General features: G+C 58.3%; 1 protein-coding gene across 1 annotated transcript in view; it reads right to left on the bottom strand.

Moving 5' to 3' along the window:
* Window positions 1-22,115, bottom strand: part of NOTCH1 (notch 1) — a 61,389-nt gene that overhangs the window by 24,551 nt on the left and 14,723 nt on the right. Inside the window, exons 3-9 of the mRNA XM_019541120.1 lie at window positions 7,107-7,369; window positions 6,191-6,529; window positions 2,514-2,636; window positions 1,905-2,138; window positions 1,433-1,588; window positions 1,112-1,297; window positions 129-242 (exon numbers count right to left, since the gene is read on the bottom strand). Of these exons, the coding sequence (XP_019396665.1) occupies window positions 129-242; window positions 1,112-1,297; window positions 1,433-1,588; window positions 1,905-2,138; window positions 2,514-2,636; window positions 6,191-6,529; window positions 7,107-7,369 (1,415 nt within the window). The remainder of the gene's footprint in view (window positions 1-128; window positions 243-1,111; window positions 1,298-1,432; window positions 1,589-1,904; window positions 2,139-2,513; window positions 2,637-6,190; window positions 6,530-7,106; window positions 7,370-22,115) is intronic.

The raw sequence follows: 22,115 nt of genomic DNA, 5'->3' as shown, positions 1-22,115 counted from the left end.
AGCTGCCCTGCCCTGCCCCGCGGCGCCTGGATCCGTCCGCCCGGCGCTGCCTCCGGCAGGGGATTACTTCCAGCTTTGCTCCCACTACAAAGGCTGCTGCCGGCAGCGCAGCGATCGATGCCCCGTACCTGTGGGGCACTCGCAGTGGAACTCGTTGATCTTGTCGACGCAGTTCCCGTTGTGCATGCAGGGGCTGCCGGCGCACTCGTCCGTGTTGATCTCGCAGTAGACGCCCTCGTAACCTGCGAGCGACAGACCCACGGCCCCTCTCAGCGCCTGCAGGGCCGCAGCCCGGGGGTGGAGGGGAGACGGTCTGCTGCGCCAGGCACGGGGTGGGCTCGCGGTGCTGACGGGCTGGGCGGAGGGAGAGCAGCCCGCTCTGCTGTGGGGTACGCACCCACTGCTCCCCTAGGCACAGCAGGGTCAGAGTGCCCGCTGGGCGAGGGGAAGGCTGATGGGGTGAGGAAGCAGCCTTCTCTATGGGCCAGTGCTGGGGCTGCCAGCTCCCTCCCTGGAAGCAGCTGGCTTTGGCCATTTTCCCGCTGGCCCTGGACTAAAGGGTTTCCTGGTCTGATCCCTGCCGGCTGCACACCCCAGCCCTTCCCAGTTCCCCTGTCTCTGCCGTGCTCCCAGGCCCATGGCATCTCCATGCAAGGTTTCTTTGCTGAATGCAAAACCAGTGCCGGAGGGCAGGCTGCTTCTGAGTTTCATCAGTCAACAAACCAGCGGCAGGACAGGCCGGCTGAGGTCCCTCACCTGCCAACAGCCTTTGGATCAGACCCTCAGGGCCCAACCAGCTCACCTGGGTTGGGGCAGGGCTGGCCTTCAAAGCTGGTTCTCAGGTTTAGCTATGCAACCCCCAGCTGGAGGGGGGACCAGCACCCAGCCAGGACGGCTGCTGTGAAAGCCTCAACTAGCCACGGTCCCTAGACCCCATCACACCACTGATGGCGAGTTTGAAAACATGTGGATTGCCAGGTCATCCTCGCCGCTAAGCCACAGCCCCGACTCCACACCTGAACCTGAATGCACGAGGTGCCCAGACCAAAGCTCCAGAGGCAACGGCAGGTCTTGGCTTAGGGGAGAGAGCAAGGCTGGCCCGGGTGCCCACCTGGCATGCAGATGCACTGGAACTCGCCGATCTGATCCAGGCAGGTGGCATCGTTCTGGCAGGGGTTGGAGAGGCACTCGTTGACATCGATCTCGCAGCGGGGGCCCGAGTACCCCTGGAGACACTGGCACTGGAAGGAGCCCTGCGTGTTGATGCATTTCCCAGCGTGCTCACAGGGGTTGGCTCCTACCGATGAGAAACACCTTGGATAAAAGCATCTAGGACACTTGCAACTGTGAGGTCTAGGATCTCCAGCTGCACTGCGTGATGCCCTCCCCACCCCGCTGCCAGTCTCAGCTGCCCAGCAGCCCATGCACATACCCAGGGAGCACTCATCCACGTCCTGGTTGCAGGCCGGACCCATGTAGCCGGAGGGGCAGGTGCAGATGGCTTTGCCGTTGACAGGGTTGGTGTCGCAGTTGGAGCCCTCATTGCAGGGGTTGCTGATACAGGCATCGTCCAGATGGCACAACAAGCCTGCGGAGTACCGCACGTCAGCGTCTCAGGACCGGCTCGGGTGCAAGCACTGTGGCAGTGCCCAGAGGCCGGCTCAGCACCCCGGCCCCGCTGTGCATGGCATGGGACATATCCCTCCCCAAACAGCTACAGTTTAAATACAAGGGGATGGATAAAGGGTGGGAGGGGAAACCCAGGTGTCCCAGGACCCGCCTGATCTTTCTGGCTGCAGACAGAGGGTCAAATTCTTCCCTGAGGGAACCCCCCTGCCTCCAGCAGACCTATCCCAGAGCTCAGGATTACAGAGCAGCGGTCAGCCGCCCGAGCCGGCCCTCACCTGTGCGGCCGTGCGGGCACTCGCAGTAGAAGGAGGCCACGCGGTCATGACACGTGGCACCCTGGAAGCAAGCGGCCATGGCGCAGTCATCGATGTTCTCGCTGCAGTCCTCGCCAGTCCAGCCGTTGACGCAGACGCAGTTGTAGCCGCCGTGGTTGTTGTGGCAGGTGCCCCCGTTCTGGCAGGCATTCGGCATCAGCTGGCACTCGTCCACGTCCTCGGTGCAGTACTGGCCTGCGGGGCAGGGATGGCGGCGCACCGGTGAGGCCTGACGTATTAACACGGAGCACCCCACTCGCGTGCTCCTGCGCAGACGCTGGGCGTTCCCCCACTGGGGTCAGGAAGGATGCTTCCTGCCCCCCCGTGACATGGGCAGCCTGCCCAGAGACAAGGCAAGGGGACTTTTGCCACCCTCTGCAGCATGGCCGGAGGCAGGAGATGACTCAAAATCTGCCGTAGGTGGATTGCTGGGTGGATTTCGCTCCCTTTCCAGCTCAGGAAAACACTGCCGTGTGTCTCAGCTGGAGCAGAGCCGGTCTCCTGCTGCCCAGACTCTGTGCTTACCCCTACCCCCACCCGGGCCCGCGTGCTCTCGTATCCCGGCGGTACCTGTCCACTCGGGAGGGCACTGGCAGTTGTAGGTATTGACTCCGTCTACGCAGGTACCGCCATTCTTGCAGTTGTTCCCGGGGCAGTCGTCGATGTTCTCCTCGCAGTTCTGCCCGGTGAAGCCTGGAGGAGGAAAGGAGGCATCTGAACCAGCCGGCCTCGCGATGCAGCGGTGCCGGCTGCTACACGCCATCTGCGGCTGCACGAGGAGTGCGTGGGGCCATTTGCACGCTCATGCCTTAAGATACACATTGGTTGCCCCAGATCAAAGGGCAGCGGGTGGGATGTAGGGTTTGGGGTCGGCTCCATCCACTACAGCGCCCTACTCCACTACAAACACTTTGCCATAAGCTGCTGCTTGGCTCCGCTCCGGGGCACGCGGCTTCTCACGGGACTGTCCAGCAGCCCGTACATCAAATGGAGACCTAATGACATTACCATGGCTTGAGACCCATCAAGATCAGGCCTACCCCGCGTGACCTCAGCCTAATTACGCCATCGGGGCCGAGCACCACCCGACGGCTGCGGCTCAGCCCAGCTTGGGGAAGCAGCAGGTGCGAGGGTCAGTGCCAGGCCTGCTCTGCCCCGGTGCTCCAGAGGCACCGGCCTCTCTAGACAGCGCCCAGCTAACGATTCATCTAGTGCAATAACGAACAAGCAAACCTCACGGCGCAGGTGCCAGCGAGCTGCCCCGGGGCAGGCCGGCCGCTGGCAGTTACTGATTAACGTGCGCAGCCCGTCAGAGCTTCTCTCCCCGGCTTTGAAGAAAGCCGCTGCATTTCATCTTTGCCCCGGCTGCCTTTGCAGGCTTACTGATGAGAAGCAGGTTCGCTGCAGCGAGGCGCACACGCTGTCACTAGCCAAGCTGCAGCCATCGGGGCCATGGGGTGAGCCCTTCTATGAGCCAGGCCTGCCTGGCAGAGCTGCCCAGCTCCTATCCGTTTGGCGGGGGCTGATGAAACAGGACTCAATCCCTGAGATGCTTAAACTGAGGTGTGCACCTGCCTGACTCCAGCCCCGGGCGAGGCTCTTCTCTTCTTCACCCCCTTCATCCAGCGGCAGAACCCATGTGCACGGTCCCTGCTCCCTGGGATGCTCAGATCCTGTCTGGCAGTCACCTTTCCCCCAGTGCCCGAACATTTTCAGCAGGTGCTTGTCCTTCTTAGGAGGTTACGTCCTATGTTGACTGTAAACAGCCTGCAGCACAGCCAGGGCTGCAGGGAGCGGGGGCCAGGCAGAAGCTGCACTTCGCAGGTGCAGGAAGATCCCGCCTCCGGTTTGCAATCAAACAGGTTTCCCCAAACCGGCGTGCTGCGTCAGCAGCGGCTTGTGCCAGGCGCTGTATTTTAACTAGGTGCCCACTGGCTTAAACCTCCCACAACCAGCTGCACAACCTAACCGGGACTCGCTGTGTATCCAAAAGGCCGCTCTGCACAGGCAAGAGAACAGCTCAGGATAGGGATGTCCGAGCTTCAGGGGAGAGGCCAGTCTCCTGCATGTGTTGGTGCTAATACTTGGCTTCATTTCATTGTGCCAGCAAAGACCCCAGCCACAGCCCCCAGACAGCCGTGCTTTGCTTTCCTTGCTGCTGCTTCATCCAGGCAAGCACTCTTCAAGGGGCAGGCTTTCCAAAGGACTGCCTATCCCACCAGACCCCTTCCGCAGCGTCCCTGACAGGCCCAGAGACGCACATTAGCTCCATCACCCCTGGTTTACACCCCACAGACCCGGGGCAAGGACACTGAGGCCAGAGAGAGGGGGAGTGACAGGCAGGATTAGAACTCGGGACCCACTGGCTCCCAGCCCCGGGCTCGTCCCGCGTCTCTCTATCAATGACGGCCTTGTTCTCCTCACTCCACCGCCCGGCCTGGCCCATATGTAAAGCAATAACCAACTATTTATGGTTGCTGGGACCAGTCCAAAGCAGATAAGGTTGATTTGCTCCTCGTTTTTAAGCAGCTGAATGGCAATAGCTTGCAGCATTCCCGATGCCGGGATTAACTCCTTTTGAACCAGCTGAATAAGTTATGAGCGCGGCAGCTGCTTTAAATGCAAGGTTACATGTGGCAGAGCTGGCTCGATAGCTCAGATGAGATGGGCTCGGGGCTCCTGAGAGCCAGGCCAACAGGCCTCTCTCGACGCTGAAAGGGGACATTGTTTGACGCCCTGCCACGCTGCATACCGGTACATCAAGTGGTATCTTAACACGAGAAATGGCCTCCAATCCTACAGGCCCCTGCCAGAAAGACAGTGCGCACTTGCCGTGCCAGACACGTCTCAGCCGGGCCTCATCCGTGGGAGGTGCCGAGGTCAGCACCTGGCCCCAGAGAGCGGTCAGCAATAAGCCGTGGTCATATCTGACCCCTGGCAAAGCAGTTCAGTGCCTTGCGGCCGTGGCTGCGGGTCCCAGAGCCCGGGCCTTCCTGTCCTGTCCTGCCAGGGGCCAAGAGGACCCATTCCCCCAAATCACTGCACATGCCACTTGGGTCCCTGCATCACCATCCCTCTCCCCTCTCCCAGGCCCTTGCTGGGGCAACTCACCCCTGCCAGGCAGACGCCACGGAGCTGCCTGCTTCCCATGGGTGTTCCTGCTGCCCATAGATATGGGCAGCAACCGCTCTGCATGCGGCTACTGGAGCCCCCTGCGCTTCTTGTAAGGGTGAAGAAAAGGGGCTCTGGCCCAGGCCTGGGAGGCAGGCAAGGCACAGAAAGAGCAGGAAACTCTGGCTGGGACTGCACACTGCTATGCACATCAAGGTTATCCAGGGCACTAACAGCAACAGCCATTTCAGGAGACCTCTCAGCCCTCCGGCTTCGGAGCAGAGGCAGACCTGGCACGGGGCCCACGACCCCAATGCCGTCTGCCTTACCCCTTCCTCTGGAGTGCCTGGGCCTGCAGCCGGACCTTGCATCCAGCCCCGGTACCACCCTTCTCCCTATTTTACAGAAGAGGACACTGAGGGCACAAAGCGAGCCAGGAGAGGGGGCAGGGCTGAAAAGCAGGAGGTCCCAAGAACCTATTCACTGCTCTCCTCACTAGCCGTGGTGGTTTGCTGGTGACAACAGGAAGCTGCAAACCCTCAGGCCTCCCCCTGCACCCATCAAAGATTTCCCAGGCGCCTCCAGCAGCCGGTACTGCCTTTCCCAGGGAGGGGGCAGATGCTTCCTCTTGCCAGGTCTGCCGGAGGCAGGTGGAGGAGGCCGGTCGGAGGGAGAAGTGAGATGCCATCGGGCTGTCGGCAGGCAGGAAACTCCCGTGCTGCCTTGCTCTGTCTCTCGGGGCTCCCTGCACTGATGTGGGGAGGAAGCTGGGGAGAGGTGTCACGTGGCGGAGCCAGGCTACACCTGCTCTCCCCCAGCCACAAACTCTGACCACAGCGCGGCGTGGTGATAGAAACAAAAGATCCCCCTGAGGTCAGGGACGTGGCTGGGCCAGCTCAGCCCCTGCCCCGGCCCCAGGGGACCTCGTGGCACTGCAGTGGGGCTGGGCTCCAGTAAAAAAGGATGAATTCTGCTCACTTGGTTTTAGCTTCTCAGGATTTAGCTTCTCAGCTACGCTCGTGAAACCAGAGCCCGACCCTCAGGGACTCGCTGAGGTCTCTCAAGGAGTCAGTGCCAGGGCACAGCCCAGCCCGGAGCTGGTGACCCAAGGCTCATCTGAGCGAGCAGGCACGTACCTGGGAGGCAGGTGCAGTCGTAGGTGGTGTCGCCGGTCTGGCGGCAGGTGCCACCATTTTGGCAGGGCGAGGGGTTGCAGGGCACGTAGAGGAGCTCACAGTTCTGGCCAGTGTAGGCAGGCTTACAGGAGCACTGGTAGGTCCCGACCTCGTTGGTGCAGATGCCGCCGTTCTTGCAGACGGGAGTCGAGAGGCTGCACTCGTTCACGTCCTGCTTGCAGTTGGCCCCGTGGAAGCCGGCCGTGCACTTGCAGATGTAGTGGGCCTCGAAGGGGACGCACTGCCCACCATTGGCGCAGGGGTTGGAGGCGCAGGGGTCAGCCTGCTGGCAGGTCTTACCTGGGGGCGAGCAGAGAAGACGGGCATGGGAAGGGCCCTTCTCGAGGCCTTTTGCACCGAGGAACCCCAGGCAGCTGCAACTCCAGGGCCCTGTCACCGCATCCCCACTAGAATCCACCATCAATCGAGGCCCGTCGCATTCGTTCATCCCTGCTCAGGCAGCACCCCAGCCGCAGCAGGCAGCCCGGGCACCTTGCACACACGTGGCAGACAAGCCTGCACACCAGCTAGGACCTACAACATCCATGCAAGGCACGCGACAACAGCTGCAGCCCTGGTTGCCTGTACCACAGCCTGCAGCTCCACGGCAGGGAGCAGATTTAGGTCTGCGAGCAGTGCCTTCGGGCAGTGAGATGCAAGGGGCAGCGCCCAGCATCTCTCTGCCAGGCCCCATTGCCCTTGATTAAGTAGCAGCCTCCAGGCTGCAAGGAGGGTCTTCTTAGCAAGCAAGACGGGGGCTGTGCCAAACCCATGGCCCCCAGTCTCTGTGTTGAGGGGGGCTTGGCACTGAAGCTGCCCTGCTCTGTGCTGGGCTCCAACCCAGCCCCCCCGGGGCTCTGCTGACTCCTGGCCCTACCTGACCATCCGGGCGGGCAGCGGCACTTGTACTCGGTGAGGGTGAGAAGGTCGCAGGTGCCCCCGTTGCGGCAGGGGTTGTTGAGACAGGCGTTCTCCTCGGGTGTCAGGCACAGGCTGTCAGTGAAGCCCAGCCGGCACGTGCAGGTGTAGTCCACGGTGCTGCCACGCACGACGGGGTGGCAGGTCCCGGCGTTCTTGCAGGGGGAGCTGAGGCAGGGGTTGGGCAGCTGGCATCGCTCGCCCACGTGGGCAACATTACATCTGGGGAGAGCAAAGGACAGGGAGTCAGAGCCACCCGTGACCCCGAGACAGCAAGGGCACACTTCTCATCCCCAAATTCTCTGAGGCTAAGGCAATGGGGGAGCTCTTGGACGGGCCAGATACCCTAAGAGCCAAGGGTGGTCCGGGCTGTGTCGGCAGGTGCTGGAAGCACCCAGCCCTGGGCACGTTCCCTGGTAACTGCCAGGGCACAAAAAGAGAAGTCACAGCTGGACCCGTGACCCCAGAGGGGCATCTCCAGCCCGTAGCAGTGGATGAGGGATCTGCAGGGCGAGCGAATGCCCAGAAGCACTCTGCAGTGCTTGGGCACGGCGCAGCCTGCACCAGCTCCAAAGGACAAGGTGCTATTTTCCAGCAGCCAGACACCCAGACAAGCCCAGCTGCAGCCTCGAGGGGACTGAACGCATGCTGGTGATGCAGGAGACCGGAAGGAGGAAATGGTGAGCTCTGTCTAGCGGTTCCCACCCCTCATCTTGCTATCTAGCGACAAGGCTTTGGGGCCCCGCCTGGGACAGGAGTTTGCCCTTCCTGCTCCAGCCCTCGCCTGCAGCACCCAGCTGCCTTCTCTCAGGGTGAGCCCTGCATGCATGGTCACAGTTCCTTTCTCCCCCATCACATCCCTCTCTGGGCATCTCAGATGTCCCTTGTGCCCTGCATTAAGGAGAATTGGGGCCTGCAACCTACGGAGCTGCCAGCTCTCCAGAAGGCCTCTGGCTTCGCAGGAATCTCTTTCCCAGCCCCGCTGTGCTGACCCCACTCTGGTCGTTGCCACCTGTCCCCAGCATTTTCCGGAGTGCAAGCATGCCATAAATCACCCGGACTGCAAAGAGGGGAAGGCGGCCTTCCACCCCGCCTCGCCAAAGTGCAGCCAAGTAGATAAAAGCCTGGGATCAGCGAGAACTGCCCTTCCCAAACCACCCGAGCAGGGAGAACGGGGAAGAAAGGATGAACTCCAGCCCCTTGCCCTGCCCCCAATCAATATCCGAGATGTCAGGGGCTGTTTCTTAGGGGGAAACTGGCTGGGAATGCCAGCCTGCGAGCCAGATCCGCCAGGCACCGACACAGCTGATATCTAGGTGTGAGATGTGCTCGTCTCCAAGCAAGATCCCTCCCTATGCAGGGACAGCAAAACATGCTACATAAGCCCTGCTCTGAGCTGCATGCCAGCTCCTCTGCACGGGGCTGAATTTCACCCTAAGAGAGGAGGCAGGGATTCAAGCGCAGGCGCTAACCCGCCAGCTGCAGGGAGACAGCACCTTGCGCTGGCTCTGTGCTTTTCACTGGCAGATCTCAAAGGAGCTCAGGGACGCTACAGATGAGGGAATGGAGGCATGGAGTTTCCCAAGGTCACATCCACCCACGCCAGTGGCCAAGTGCTATAGGACCCAGGGGTACATGTACACACCACGATATCTACCCTTTCATGCACTGCAAAGTTTTAAAAGTCTTTAAAAGTCCTGAGACCCAGCCCAGTGCAGTGCAGACCCAGACATGCAGTTGCAGTGCATGAAAGGGTAGATATCGGTGTGTACATGTACCCCTGGGTCCTATAAGCACTTGGCCACTGGCGTGGGTGGATGTGACCCAGTGGGCTGACAAGCTTTGAACAAGCCAGTCTGCAACTGTAAGACCCCAGCAGGGTTGGCACAGTGCTCACAGTGCCCTGTTTGGGGCACATTGAGCCCCTGCCCTTCCCTGAATTATGAGGCAGATCTGAAGATGCCCAGCCTCTGCCTGCTCTCAAAATGCCCACCTAGGCTTTCAGGGCCAGTCCCACTGTTGTCCAAAGGCTGTGGCCACTTGCAGCTAGAAAGGGGATGGGAAGGGACCGCTTCATCAGGGCTGTGTTGCTTTCTGGCAAACTGAGCACTCTGACCGTGCATGGGGCAGTGCCTGCCTAAGTAATGCCAGCTACAACAACAGGACCCAGCCTAGCATCCCAGCGCTGCATGCACTCAGGTGTTTTGATGGAACAGGGCCAAGGAGGGCTACAAAAACCCCCGTCTCAGAAATGCTCTGGCTCTGTAAGGGGCCAGCCATTATCCTACCCTCCGCAGCATCCCGTGGCCCAGCAGAAGCCAGTCAGACCTGTCTCTCCCTCCAGTACACAAATCTCTGGGTAACAGGTGTGGTGGGGATATGCTTCCTCAGACATCCCTGGCTTTCTAAACAGCTGTCCAGATCCTCCTTGTAAATAAGCCCTTCCCAAAGTTATTCTCTGAACCAGGGGAGGGCCCTGCCTCCCAAACACAAGCCTGATCCTTATCTCTGCACAACGGCCTTTAAAAATAAAAGAAAAAGACCCATGAAATGGCCACTGGCTCAGCCATCTGTTACCAGAAGCCAAAAGGTCTGAGCCAACTGGCTGCTGAAAAAACAAGCCAGGTGCTGGGAAAGGGGAATGTGCTGCTCATGGAGAGCATTTACTGCCGTAGCACTGGGAAGGGAGGGGGTGAGGGGGGGAACGGTGGGGGGCCCTGGAGCAAGGAGGAGACAAGGGCCATGCAGCTTAGTCCCTCATGCTAAGCAGGCCCCTCAACCCCCCCCAGGATGCCATACGGGGCCGAGGAATGGGGCCAAGATTGCGCCCTAAGCAAAAGTGCGTATGGCTCTGCAGTCTCCAGACCTCCTTGGTGCCACGGGTTAACGCATACCCCGGGAGAAACCGTCTCTCCGAGGAGCCAAGGGGGTGGCTACAGTCCGCGCTGCCGGTGCAAGCAGGGGGTGGTAGAAAGGGAGGACTCTGGGCCAGCCCCTGCCCTCCCGCTGGCTCGTTCCTGCAGATGCCAGGGGCCACCTGGCTTTGACACATGCATTCCCCAGGGCTGCGCCTGGCCCCTGCTGTCCACGTCCACCTCCAAGGTCTTTCCTGCATCAGGTTATTCGGCAACAGTCAAGGGCATACCATAAAGACACAAGCCCTGGGGAAAGGGTTTGATTTCACAGGGTGGGTGGCCAGTCGCTGTTGCCCGCATACCTGGGCCCAGAGCTCAGGGAACTGGCTGGGCAAAGGGGCAGGCGGGCACCTCTGCTTTCCTCCACCCCGTTCCTGGGCACCCCCCAGCACCCTTCCCTGGCCAGGTTTGCTCCCCTGTCGTGTCCTGCCTGACTTACAAGCTCCCTTAGGGACGAGTGGGATTTCTGGGCACTACTGTGCACAAGCTAAATTGTCACCAACAGGCACATTCAGCAGCTCCGAGCTGCCAGGAGCCTCCCATCTGCAAGAGGATGGAGGATCAGGCCCTTAGAAGCACCCCGAGCTGAACCACCTTCCCCTCCCGAATACAGGACCGCTCCCCGAAGCCCTGTCACGACACAGCACCAGAGTCCCGGTCAGACCAGAAGCAGCCCAAGAGTTTAAGAAACACCGGCCGATTCCTCCAGCGACTCGGGGCCGCTTGAAAACCCAGGGGCCCGGGAGCCACTCGAACGGCAGAGAGAGGCAGGAACGCATCGAGAGCTTGCATCCCGCCGTCCCCCCCTCCTTTTTTAACCCAATTCTGCTGGCATTGTTGGGGCTTGTGTGAGAATTTGTCAGGATTCGGAGACATTTTGAGTTAATGAGATGGCATTATCCCGGCCAAATGAAAAAGAAAATGTGTATAATAATAAATCAGGGCATCTGCTGGACACACAAAGGGCTGTGCAGAGCAGGTGTGCATCTTAATGAGGGGACGGCAGCTGCTGCGTGCCCCGCCGGCCAATAAACTGCCAGGGCTGCCTGGGGTGGGCGGGGGGGCGCAGCTCGGGGAGCGGCGAGAGAAGTGGACTTCTGGGTGGCTGCACTGCATCCCTGCGCTGGGGAATTCAAACAGGCTGGGTCTGAAGCCTGCTGTTCTGATGAGAGGGGCCTTTGTGCCGCGCTCCCCTCCTCTCCATCCCAGAGGGCCGGCGGAGGCACGCCGAGTGTAAGCTGCTAACGTGTGCAGTCATCTGTTAAAAAACCACCATTTTTTCCTCCCCCCCACCACAGCCACCCCCGTTTTTTTTTCTCTCTTTCTTTTTCTTTTTTTAAACAATCCTCCGAGCTCTCGCAGTCGCTTGCAACAAGTGTCGAGAAGCCTCGGCCGCATTCAGCCTGGCCAGGAAGAGACAAAAACCCCGATGCGCTGCGTATGAAAGAGAGAGAGGGAGGAAAATGAGGAAGGGGGGAGAAAAGAAAATAGACGGTCGCTAGGAAGAGGCTGTGAAACAGTCTCCGGCTCGCCTAGCGGTGCCTTCATGTGCACGACTCCCGCGGCGCCTCAATGGGGCTGGCAAGGGGGGGCGGAGGATTTTGTAGCTCGGGATGGACTGAATTGCAGCGACCAATTCATCCTAAGAGTCATCTTGGAAACTAGCTTCCTGCTACCGCCAGCCGCCCTCCCCTTGGCACTCAGCTCGGTCCGGGGGTGACTGCATCAGGAGGGATTTTGGTCTTGCTGGTGCCCGGTAATTCTGCAACTGGGATTCTGCACCGTGCGTGGCGGGGCCGGGTCAGGATTTTTAAATAAGGCTTACAGGAAAACCCCTGGGAGAAGAGCCCACCCACACAATTAGCTTTCAGACCATTTCCAGTTTCGATTCTTGTTAGCAGCATCTCAAGATGCCGGGGCCAAACAAATTCAGGCCAGAAATGTCACAGGGTTTTGAAAGCGGGGGTGTTAATTAGCGTACCTTGGGGCGCGAGAGCGCCTGTCATCGGCAGACCTCAGCTCAAGTTTCGATGTGCTGCTAAAGGAGCGGCTCTGGCTCCATCGGCAGTTCAGGGCTTGATGCAGGAGCCACCTGATGCAATCCAGGGGCCTGCGACAGGCAGGAGGTCAAACCAGAAGGGTCCCCGTGGGTCCTAAACCTCTGCGGAAACTAATACCGTGGAAATGCTCGAGGGTCTCTAAAGCTTACGCAGTTCATTCTCAGCCAGGACATGTCTCGGCTTAGATTACTACCAATACTGTAGATCATTAGCAGTGCGGGAAGGTTTGACACTACAGAAAGTTTTAAACCCCGTGGGTTTTCACACTCTTGGTTTTTACCTCAGCGTTTTTCCACACAGAGAACAATAAAGCCACCGTCACAACCCATTTATTGTCAAACTCACTTTTGGGCCCTCTAGCACTTGCAAACGCTGCCCAGTGGGGCTCGAGTTGCTGGATTTGGGTTTTCACCTTGGAAGTTTGGTGGAAACTTGTATGTTGCTCGCAGGTTTTTTTTTGTTTTTTTTTTTAAAGCTTGTTTGCAGCAATCAGAGACATTCTGGCCCGTGATTCAGCACCGAGCACCTGTTTCAGTAAAGCATTTACCTCCTTGGCCCGTGTGAGAAGCTCAGCTTTGAAAGAGGGAATGGATGCAAGGGAAGAGGCAGGACAAGAAAGCCCTGGTGGTGGGAGCATCTTTGAATTCTTTCTTTTTGCAGCAGGTACTTCCAGGCACAGACAGAGAGGGGATAAAAAATACCAGTAAAGCCAGTTTTTAGCAAAACCCAACCAAACAAAACCTGCCTGGCATTGTTCCTGCTGAAATCAATGCAATGGCCCAGGTTCACGTTACAGCGACTTAGACCCATTCAGGGCTCCACACAAGACGCAAAGACCCATCTGCCCAGATCCAATTGCAGGATAATGGCCTAATTCCCTGCAACTGCTGAATCTGAACAATCAAAACCAATTCAGGGGAAGAAAGAGAGAATCTCAGTGTGTCTCTCTCTCAAGACTGGAGGCAAGCTGATGCCATTCCCATCTGCCGTCCAGGGGAAAACGTCTCAGGTTCAGGCAATAAAACCTCTCTCGAATTAAGCCGATTTCTTCCACAAGCCACAGAGTAAGGGGGGGCAGCGTTTTCTCCGGCTCGCTGGGAATCCGGAGCGACTCTGACCCCCCTGCCTGGTTTTCACACACTTGCAGAGGGTCCCGAGTGCAGTCTGCAGCAGTATTTCACAGCCCCTGACAAGCAAGTCACTTTGTCACCGAAAGCCACCAGCTTCTGCGGGCTGCAAGCCCCAATCTGTGCAACCGAGTGACACGGCTCACGCGTGTAAGCAGTTGCAGGGCCAGATCTTAAAAACAGGAGGGAGGAACGCTGCAGCGAATGGGAACTATAGGCCGGGTACTCGGGATTTCACCCAGAGCCTGGTGCCTTCCCTCCAGCGCCAGCTCTTGCTAGTCCGGGAGGAGCTGAGCATCTCAGCCCGCATTACAGAGAGTCCCGTTTCTAGTCCTTGCTCGTCCAGAGGAAAACTCAAGGCGTGGTTCAAGTGCAACCTTGCAGCTCCAAAGCCAAAAGACAAATCAGACCACATGTATATGGGCAGCGGCACGGTTCGCTTCCCTGGGCTGTACTGGCAGCCCTGCCCTTGCTGTGTCGCAGCACCTCTGGGAGAGGAGCATGGCGTGCCCTGTGACAAAAACCAAGCACTGGAGCCAACCCGGGGTCCTACCTGGATGTTCTGGGCTCCACATTTTAAAAAAGACATGGGGAAGTCAGAGAGCCCAGAGGCAGGCAATAAAGATGATCAGGGGCTTGGAAGGCGAGTATTACAAGGAGAGGCTGAAGGAGCCGGGTGCCTAAGAGGGGACACGACAGCGGCCTTCAATACTTGAAGGGCTGCCACAAAGAGGAGGGAAAGCACCTTTCACTCTTGCCACAGAGGGGAGGATGGAGACCAGTGGCTTCAAGTTGCAGCAAAGTAAGTTTAGACGGGATATTCGGAAAAACTTCTTCAGCGTGAGACTAGCGAGGCAGTGGAATAGATGCCTAGGGAAGCCGTGGACTCCCCGTCACTGGAGGTGTCCGAGCAGACGTTGGGCAGGGATATGACGTAGGTGTAGCTAAGCCTATTTAATACCACGGGTGTTTTCCATACTTCTCCCTGTCATGTTTCTGCCATACTTGTCAGGGAGTTTTTAATCCTCCCCAGGGCACTGGGCATTGGGTGGAGCTAAGGCTGGGGACTGGGGTGTGCCAATTCTCCTGCTAGGAGCAAAGCTGGAGGTCGCAGCCTCGAGGGTCTTGACCAATGCCATATCTGGGGTCAGGAAGGAACGGTACCCCGTGGTCAGGGGGTTTCACCTCCCTCCAGAGCAGAGGGCATGGCTCTCCACCTGGGATCTCTCGAGCGTACACTGACATTTCAGCGAAGCGCAGCACTGGCCGCGTGGTTCCCCGCGGCAGGTTCGGGTGTTAGGTCTGTGCGGTGTCGGGGTTGAGGGTCGTCTTAGGTAGTTGTTCGGGGGGTTTGCACAGGGCCGACCCTGCCTCAGGCAGGGGGTGGATGAGACGTGACCGCTGGAGCTCCCTTCCAGCCCCACTGCTCGAGACTTGCCTTTGCTGCCCCCGCTCTCCGCAGAGCTCGTCCTGGCACTACCCTCAGCCTCGTAGGAGCTAAGCGAGTCCAGGTTACGCATTAGCTCTCAAGCACTGGAAAACAAATCACGGGCAAAGGACTGAGCCAGCCCAGCACTTCCCCAGCCCCTGGCTCCTCGCTGGAACGACTGCAGGTTCATCGCCAATTCTAGGACCTCGGCGCTTCACCGGGAACCTCATCAACACATCACCGGAGATGCGTCCTGTTCCCAAATCAAACAGGAACACCTAAAAATACCAAGGCTCTCCCCTCCCCACCCATCCAAGCAAGCCAGCTGCTGCAAAACATTTCCATTTACTCACTAACCTCGCAAAGAGGCATCAAATAGTTCAACTTGAAGCGTGCACCAGGCAAGGGCAACCTGAGAGCCGCCCCTTCTGGTAGCAGCCCGGACCCAGGGAGGCTTTGGAAAAGGAGGAAGAAGCCTGGCTGACATCCCATGGGGGCGAGGGATGGGTGATAAGGGTGCCCCTAAAATCCCCTTCATATTTCAGGAGCTATCTTCAAACCCATCCACGCCCAATGAGACTGATGCTATCATGTGGGACCGACTGAAGCAAGGATAAGACCTAAAGGAACGCAGATAAGACAGCCATCTCCCAGCCCACACAGACATGCTGATGCTACACCGGGTCCGCCGTGGGCGTCAGCGGGCACGCGGTGGTGGCGTGGTATAGCTGAGCGCCTGGCTCTGGTTTCCTCTTGGCATTCAGCAAGGTCACAAGGAGGCCGAGGGTTCAAGTCCCACGACAAGGTGCAGGGTCAAGTAGGTCCATCCCTTACCCTTCCTTTAGGCCACGCTTCTGCCACATTTTCTAGACACAGTTTTCCGCGTCAGAGAAGGGGGTGGCATCCATGCAGCAACGCATCCGCGCATCTCCACGTGCTTTGGGGAGCAGGGTACCACGACTGCCCCCTTAATGCAGAAAGGGGAAGAGACTTGTTCAGAGGGTTACGGGGTCAGAAACTCCCGTCTCCACACTCCCATATCATACTCTGCCCCTCCTGGCCCGTGCTCGCTGGCTGCATCTACCCCAGGCTTGGGCAGACCTCAAACAACACTGAAAGCTTGCGGCAGGCCACTCCTATACCTACTGCCCATACAATTGTGTGGAATCACTCGTGCACCGATGGGGAACTGCTTGGGTGCCGTGACACACAAGTATGCACACACGCACACGGGTGCCAACCGTGTGCAGAACAGATGCACACAAAGCAGCTGCAATAGGGGCACATCAGGGGACAGCAGGCACAACTCCGCTGGAGCTAAATGACTTGCAATTCCCTACATCGGGTGTCAGCGCGGCCCCTGGAGCATCGCAGCCCGGTTTCGGCGAGAACGGCGGCGAGTCAGTCACAAGACAGGGGAGAGCCCAGCACAGCCCCCGGGGCCCAGAGCGGCCGGCTGCCAAAGTCTCTTCCGTGTCTGTTGTTCGACAAACAGCGCCTTTCCCTTTGTTCCCCTTTTTCAATATTTCCACTGTGCTGGGCTTTCCCCCACCCGGCCAGCAACAGGTTTTGTCCCCCACACGCTCTGCCTCTATAGAAATGCAGCCACTGAAAGCATCTTCAGGCAGATGTTTCTGTGACCTTTCCTCCCCGGCTAATTCAGAGTTTTGCTGTTTTCCTTTTGGTGCTAAGCTGCCATCTGCCACTGCAGGGACAGATGACAACCCACCACCCTCCTCTGCTCACAGCCTCCCAGCCCCCGGCCCCAAAACAGAGCTGGTGGGAGAGGAAGCCCAGAGCAGGCTGCTGAGAAATGCCCAGCAGCAGTCCCCAGCAATGTGCACCCTCCACAGTGGGACCCCTCGCCTTCCCATCACTGCTGGCGGGTAGACGGGCAGGTGGGTGCAGTACAATCAGCAAGGGGCTTGCTAAATCCCCCCCGCTCCAGCCTGCATCTGCCAGCATCACTGCAGCAGAGACCCAACAAACCACCAGCCTTCCTAGCACGAGATGCTTCCCTTTGGTTGCCAGGTGAAGACCCCCGTGCCCTGTCCCTGCCCCTCGCTCAGCGCCTGGTCCTGAGACAAGCTGGGCACTGCTGCCTCCGCTAAGTGTCTCCAGGACTCGGCCCCTGGGCTGAAGTGGGCTCAGATGGCAAACTCTCGCTGTGGGAGCTGGATGCATGGGAAGCATCGACGTCCTTGGCATGAGCTCCACGTCCCAGACACGAGCTCAAGCCGGCAGTCAAGGAAGCAGCAAGCGAGCCTCGTTTCATCCAGGGCGCCCCACTGGCTGCAAGGCAGCAGAAGCTGGTATGTCTGCATTGCAGCTGGTGGAGACGTCCCCAGGCCAGCTCGGGGGCTTGGGGGGAGCACAGCCACAGCAGCAGGGAGCTCAGCACGTGCTAACCCCTTGGCTACGTACCATGCTTCTCAGCTGGGCAGCGCCTGCCAGGGAAATACCATGACCACCAAGGTGGTTTTCCTACTGGCAGGGGAAAACCATGGATGTGGCAAGGGGTAGCACCTTGACCAAGGTAATGCACAGCTTACCTCCCACTTTCACTTCCAGTGGGAGGATCTCAGCTACACGCCAACTTTATGGCCATGGGAGACTCCCCCCCAGCTTGCTCCTGCGGCCACACAGCCGAGAGCAAGCAAACCCCGAGGGCATCCAGACCCCAAGTCTCTAGGCTTGGGCCTGCACGTAGGATGCCCGCCAAAGGATCTGGCAGTATCTGAAGTCCCAGACAGGGGTGGAGGATGCTTGGGGCCACATCTGGTGACTGAATGACTCGCGTGGATTTGGAACCGATTTGGCTGATTTGACTTGGGAAATTAAAAAAAAAAAAAAAAAAAAAAATCAATCAATCACTCAATAAATACAAAAGCTGGGCAGCACAGCCACGCTGAGCTCTGGATTGCTGCGGCTATGCTGGGAGCGGCCCCTGCAACTGGCTGGCACAAAGCGAAGCCGGGAAGGTCTGCGCAAGCTGCAGGCGTGGACGTACCTCCGCTCTCGTCCAGGGGCCTTCAGCGTGGCAAGGGGCAGGGAGAGCTGGCGGTGGGGGAAGGCGGGTGCCTCCCCCTGCCAGGCATCCAGGGACCTGCTTATCTCTGACACCATCGCTGGAGTAACCTCTTCCTAACCCTCATCTGCGGGAAACAAACTGCCCTGCTTGTTTTCCCCAAGGTGAAAGCACCGTGGGAAAGCAGAGAAAGGAAGGGTCGTATCTCTAATTAGGGCCTGCCTCTGAATTAATTAGTGGGGCCGGGAGTTTCCCAGCAAACACTCCCAGGTGTCTGCAGGTGACAGGACTCTGCTCCGCAGCTGGCATCTGCCACAAGCTGCCAGCCCCTCCTGCTCCTCAGCTGCCTGCTTCCAGGTGCCCTGAAGCCCCACGGATTGCAGGTGCCCTCCTGCACTCCAGGTGCTCTGGTAGAAAAAGGTCCCCGGTCACCATCTTATGCAGCTTAATGATTGACCTGTCTACACCAAGCGCCTGGGTTCAAAGTCTACAGCCAGACGTACTCAACAAGTAATAAAAGCAGCACTATCACCTGCCCTAGAAACGCATCAAAACTCTAGGATGCAGGAATTGGGTCCTCCATTTCCAAGGGACGGCAGGGACAAGTCAGTGCCATGGGGGGCTGGACCTACGGCAGGTCTCCCAGGCTCTGCATTGGCAAGAGAGGAGGTCTCCAATGTCAACCGCAGGTGAGCCCTGCTGCTGTGCGAAGGGGACATCTCTGGCTGCATCAAAGCTCTCAGTCCTCAGCCATTTCTACATGCAGCTCTCAATCCTCAGCCAGCTTTTCCCATGGAGGACCCCTCTGGGTGCCCTGAACGTAAATCACGGTCAAAGCAGCATCTGGGCATCCTTGTTATGGTTTCCATCACTCCCTCTGCTGGCTCTCTCAACGTTGCCTCACCTGGGAGACACGGCAGAAATCATGCACCTGCAAGCTGGGAGCTCTGCTTCTACCCAGCCAGCATGGAAAGTCGTGTCCTGCCTAAAACGCATCCGTAAACCAGGCAACGACAGCCCCAAGCAAACCCAGGCAGATTTGGACAAAGTGGTCCGTGCAAATCCGGGCACAAGACAAAGTGGCCAATGCAACTGGCCGGCCTGGGGCTGCAGAGCCGGCTCCATCACCCCCTGGATCCCTTGTCCTTCCACCCAGTGGAAGGCAGCGGGCAGGCATCCATACAAACCAGTTCATTCAAGTCCGTTAGCGCTCCGATAGCAAGAATAACTGTCCTTACTACGCCCCTGAACAGGAACTAGACCAGTCATCTTGCAAATGCTGCTTGACATACATAAAACAGATCTCTGGCCCAAGCCATTCCTGGAGTTCTTACTAGAAAGCACACGCAGAGCCGAGTTATCTGTTCAGTTATGCTGCTGGCTTCGTGGCTGTTGAATCCTCTCACTGGGGGCACGGGCACAGGAACCAAGCCACGTGCCTCTCCGTTTGAGTAAACCCTGGGCTGTTCTGCTACGGGACTGGATGTTACGTGGGCACTGATCTCGACGGAGGCTCCTCAATGCATACAAAGTGCCAATGACACAGGGAAGCTCCTCTGGGGGCCAGGGAGGCAGGGTGGCTTTCCCCTGCTCCATTTGGTGTCCTGGCTCACCTGCTGTTCACGGAGGGAGAAAACGCCATTCGTCTGCGGGACATGCCCAGCAGCATAGCAAGGGCCCTCGCAGGGCCTGCGCCCGCTTCGGCGGTCACCTCCGACCCCCGTGAGGAGTGCTGTCGGGGCTACACCTGCGATCGCCGCCTACATGGCAGCTTGGCATCCATGCGTCAGCGGAGCTGATCTTGGAAGCCTCCCATCAGCTTAATTACAACCTGGAAATGGAGGTGGCAGCCAGAAACACTGCAGACAGAGCAAGGGATGCTAGCTCAGCCCTTCCTGCTGCTAGGAGCCAAAGGAGCAAATAGGTCCCAGTGGAAAAGCAAAGAGCAAGAGAGGGTCAGGCAGGGGGACACGATCTCTCCATCTCCCCTTTAGCCTGATGCATCCTTTTTGGGCCTGCTTTCCAAGCCTGGGTGTGCAAACCAGGCCCCCGCTGATCTGGGCACTGCCTGCCGGTGGAAAGGAAAGATGGCTTTGGCATGCCGCCCTCCCTCAGCCCTTCTGGGACAGCGGCAGGTTTCCAACCCTCCCTGCCCCAGCCGGGCTCCGACAAGGATGCTTTCTAGGGATTATCGTCACCCACCAGGCAGGGGTCACCAGGACCCAGGGGACCAAGGACAGCAAAGGCACTGGGCAAGGACTCAGCAGCTCTGACACACTCTCTCCAGGCTGCTTGTGCCCATCTGCCCTTCCTCTTCCTCGTCCATTGAGGCCGTAATATCCTCGAGGCAGAGACAGCGTCATACCTCTGCCCCATCAGGGCTTCAGTCTTGCTGGGGACGGGGAGCTGAGACCCAACCCTCCTACAGATGCCCCTGGCGAGGGCAGGCCAGCGGGACGCCCTCGTGCAGACTGCCTCCTCGTCCTCCTACCTTGAGCTAAAGGGACAGTCTAGTGCAGCACGTGGGGGTGATGTGAGCAAAGCCTCCCTCTTTCGGAGCCACAAAAGCCCGAGGCTGGACAACAGCTGAGGGGGCGAAGGGTCTCATGCATTGCTCCGAGTTTCTCCTGGGAGAGGTTTTGCACTGAAATCGGAGGCTTTTCCGACCAAGCCTTCCGGGCACTTGGCAGCGGTCGGGATCCGGCGAGGCTGCGGGGTTGGGGAACGGCAGGACGCCTCGCTCCGACGCCTGCTCCGCACAGACGGAGCCCAGAGTGACCGGTGCTCCCCGAGAGCCCATCTGCAGGCTGCATCGCGCCGGCGGGAGACTGTGAACGCGCGGGGCAGACAAAGCGCCCGTTTCAAACCTCGCTCCCTTTTCCATTCCCCCTCCCTCCGGCTGCTGGCCAGCACAAAAGAGCACCCTCCAAACGCCAGGGTCGGGCCGGGAGAGGCGTCGCACAAGCACGGCGAGGCCGGAGAGGCGTCGCACAAACACCTGCCTCTTTAAACCAACCACACCGCTTCTGTTCAAGCCCAGCTCTCTTCTGGGGAAACATAAGCCCTTGCTCATAATGAGGATGACACGGCAGGTTTAGGATTGGGTTACTTTGAAACTTCACCTGCAGTTTTCACGGTGGTTTCTGGCTTATGCATCCGTTGAAAAACTGAACAATCATTGCTGTAGGTTCCCAGGATAGCAAGAGGCAAGGGAGAGGGGAGGAGGGGGAGGGGAAAGGTGTCAGAAGAGACGGGTCAAGAGTTAGAAGCCAATTCAGTGGTGCTGGATAATCCTGGACAGCCTTATGCACATTCAAGCCTTTCAACAAATCCTTAAAGAAATTGAGTGTGTAAAGAAGAATAGCCGGGGACACGGAATCAAAGGATAACAGGACGCAGGGCCTGTCACTCCTCGGTCACGGGTTCAAATCCCAACCAGCTAGCTACAGGCGATCAGCTACAGGCTGTCACCGGCTGACGGGGAGGGCCAGGGGTTTGCACAGCCCTGGGCTGGGGGGATACTGCTCCAAAATTGTCTTTCCTAATCTCCATTTGGAGAGGGGCCCTGGGGCACAAGGTTTGAGGCCCACGGAGACCTGGGCCTGGAGGAAGCCTGAAAGACCGAGTTCGTGGCTCTCTCGGGGGCCATGGGCTGAGCCCCTCGCACATCCATTTACAAAAGGAAAATAAAAGCAGGAAACAACACAAAGCCACGGCACTTCATCCTGCCCAGCACCCACTCCGCAGATATGTTTCTCCTTTGTTTCTCCTTGCAGCTAGGACGAAGGAACCGGCTCCGGGCTTGGGTCACCCCGGCTCCCAAACCCAGAGGCGCAGATTTGCTCCTACCAGCCCCGGGCTCCAGGGACTCCCTGGCAGGACTTCCTCCTGTGGCATGCCTTCGCCACCTCCGCCTCTTCGAACTGCTGAATCTCACCAACCCCGGCAGGGAAAGAAAATTCAAAGCAAACAACAACGTGGGAACCGCGGCTGCTGAACAACCACGCTAAATTGACCCAGTCCCTTTTGCTTTAAATTCCCACCCATGCAGAGTTTATTAAACACTCCAGGATGCCCGCTAGGTTTAAAAAAAAAAAAAAAAGAGAGTAATGACAGAGGTTGGCTAAACAGCAAGTTATGAGTGACAGAGGTTTATAGAAAGCAGGCAGCAGCATCCGCAGTCTTTTTTTTTTTTAATTAAACGCCAAATTGCACTCTGCAGGCTTTGAAGTTTGTCTTACCTAGCCCATGCCACCTAATTGAGATTTAGGACAGACTTGAATCTGAAAGCAACCAAAAGCAATTCCCAGACCCACAAATGTTTATAAGGAAGGAAACAGAAGGAGATGAGGGCTGCTGTTCTTCCCTGCAGAAGAAGAGGGGGTGGGGGGAAAAAAAGTCTTGGGTCA

Source organism: Crocodylus porosus, unplaced genomic scaffold (assembly GCF_001723895.1).
Source record: "Crocodylus porosus isolate Cpor-Errol unplaced genomic scaffold, CroPor_comp1, whole genome shotgun sequence".
Taxonomy (NCBI): domain Eukaryota; kingdom Metazoa; phylum Chordata; order Crocodylia; family Crocodylidae; genus Crocodylus; species Crocodylus porosus.
The sequence above is the reverse complement of the archived record's forward strand: the minus strand, read 5'-3'. Positions and strand labels throughout refer to the sequence as shown.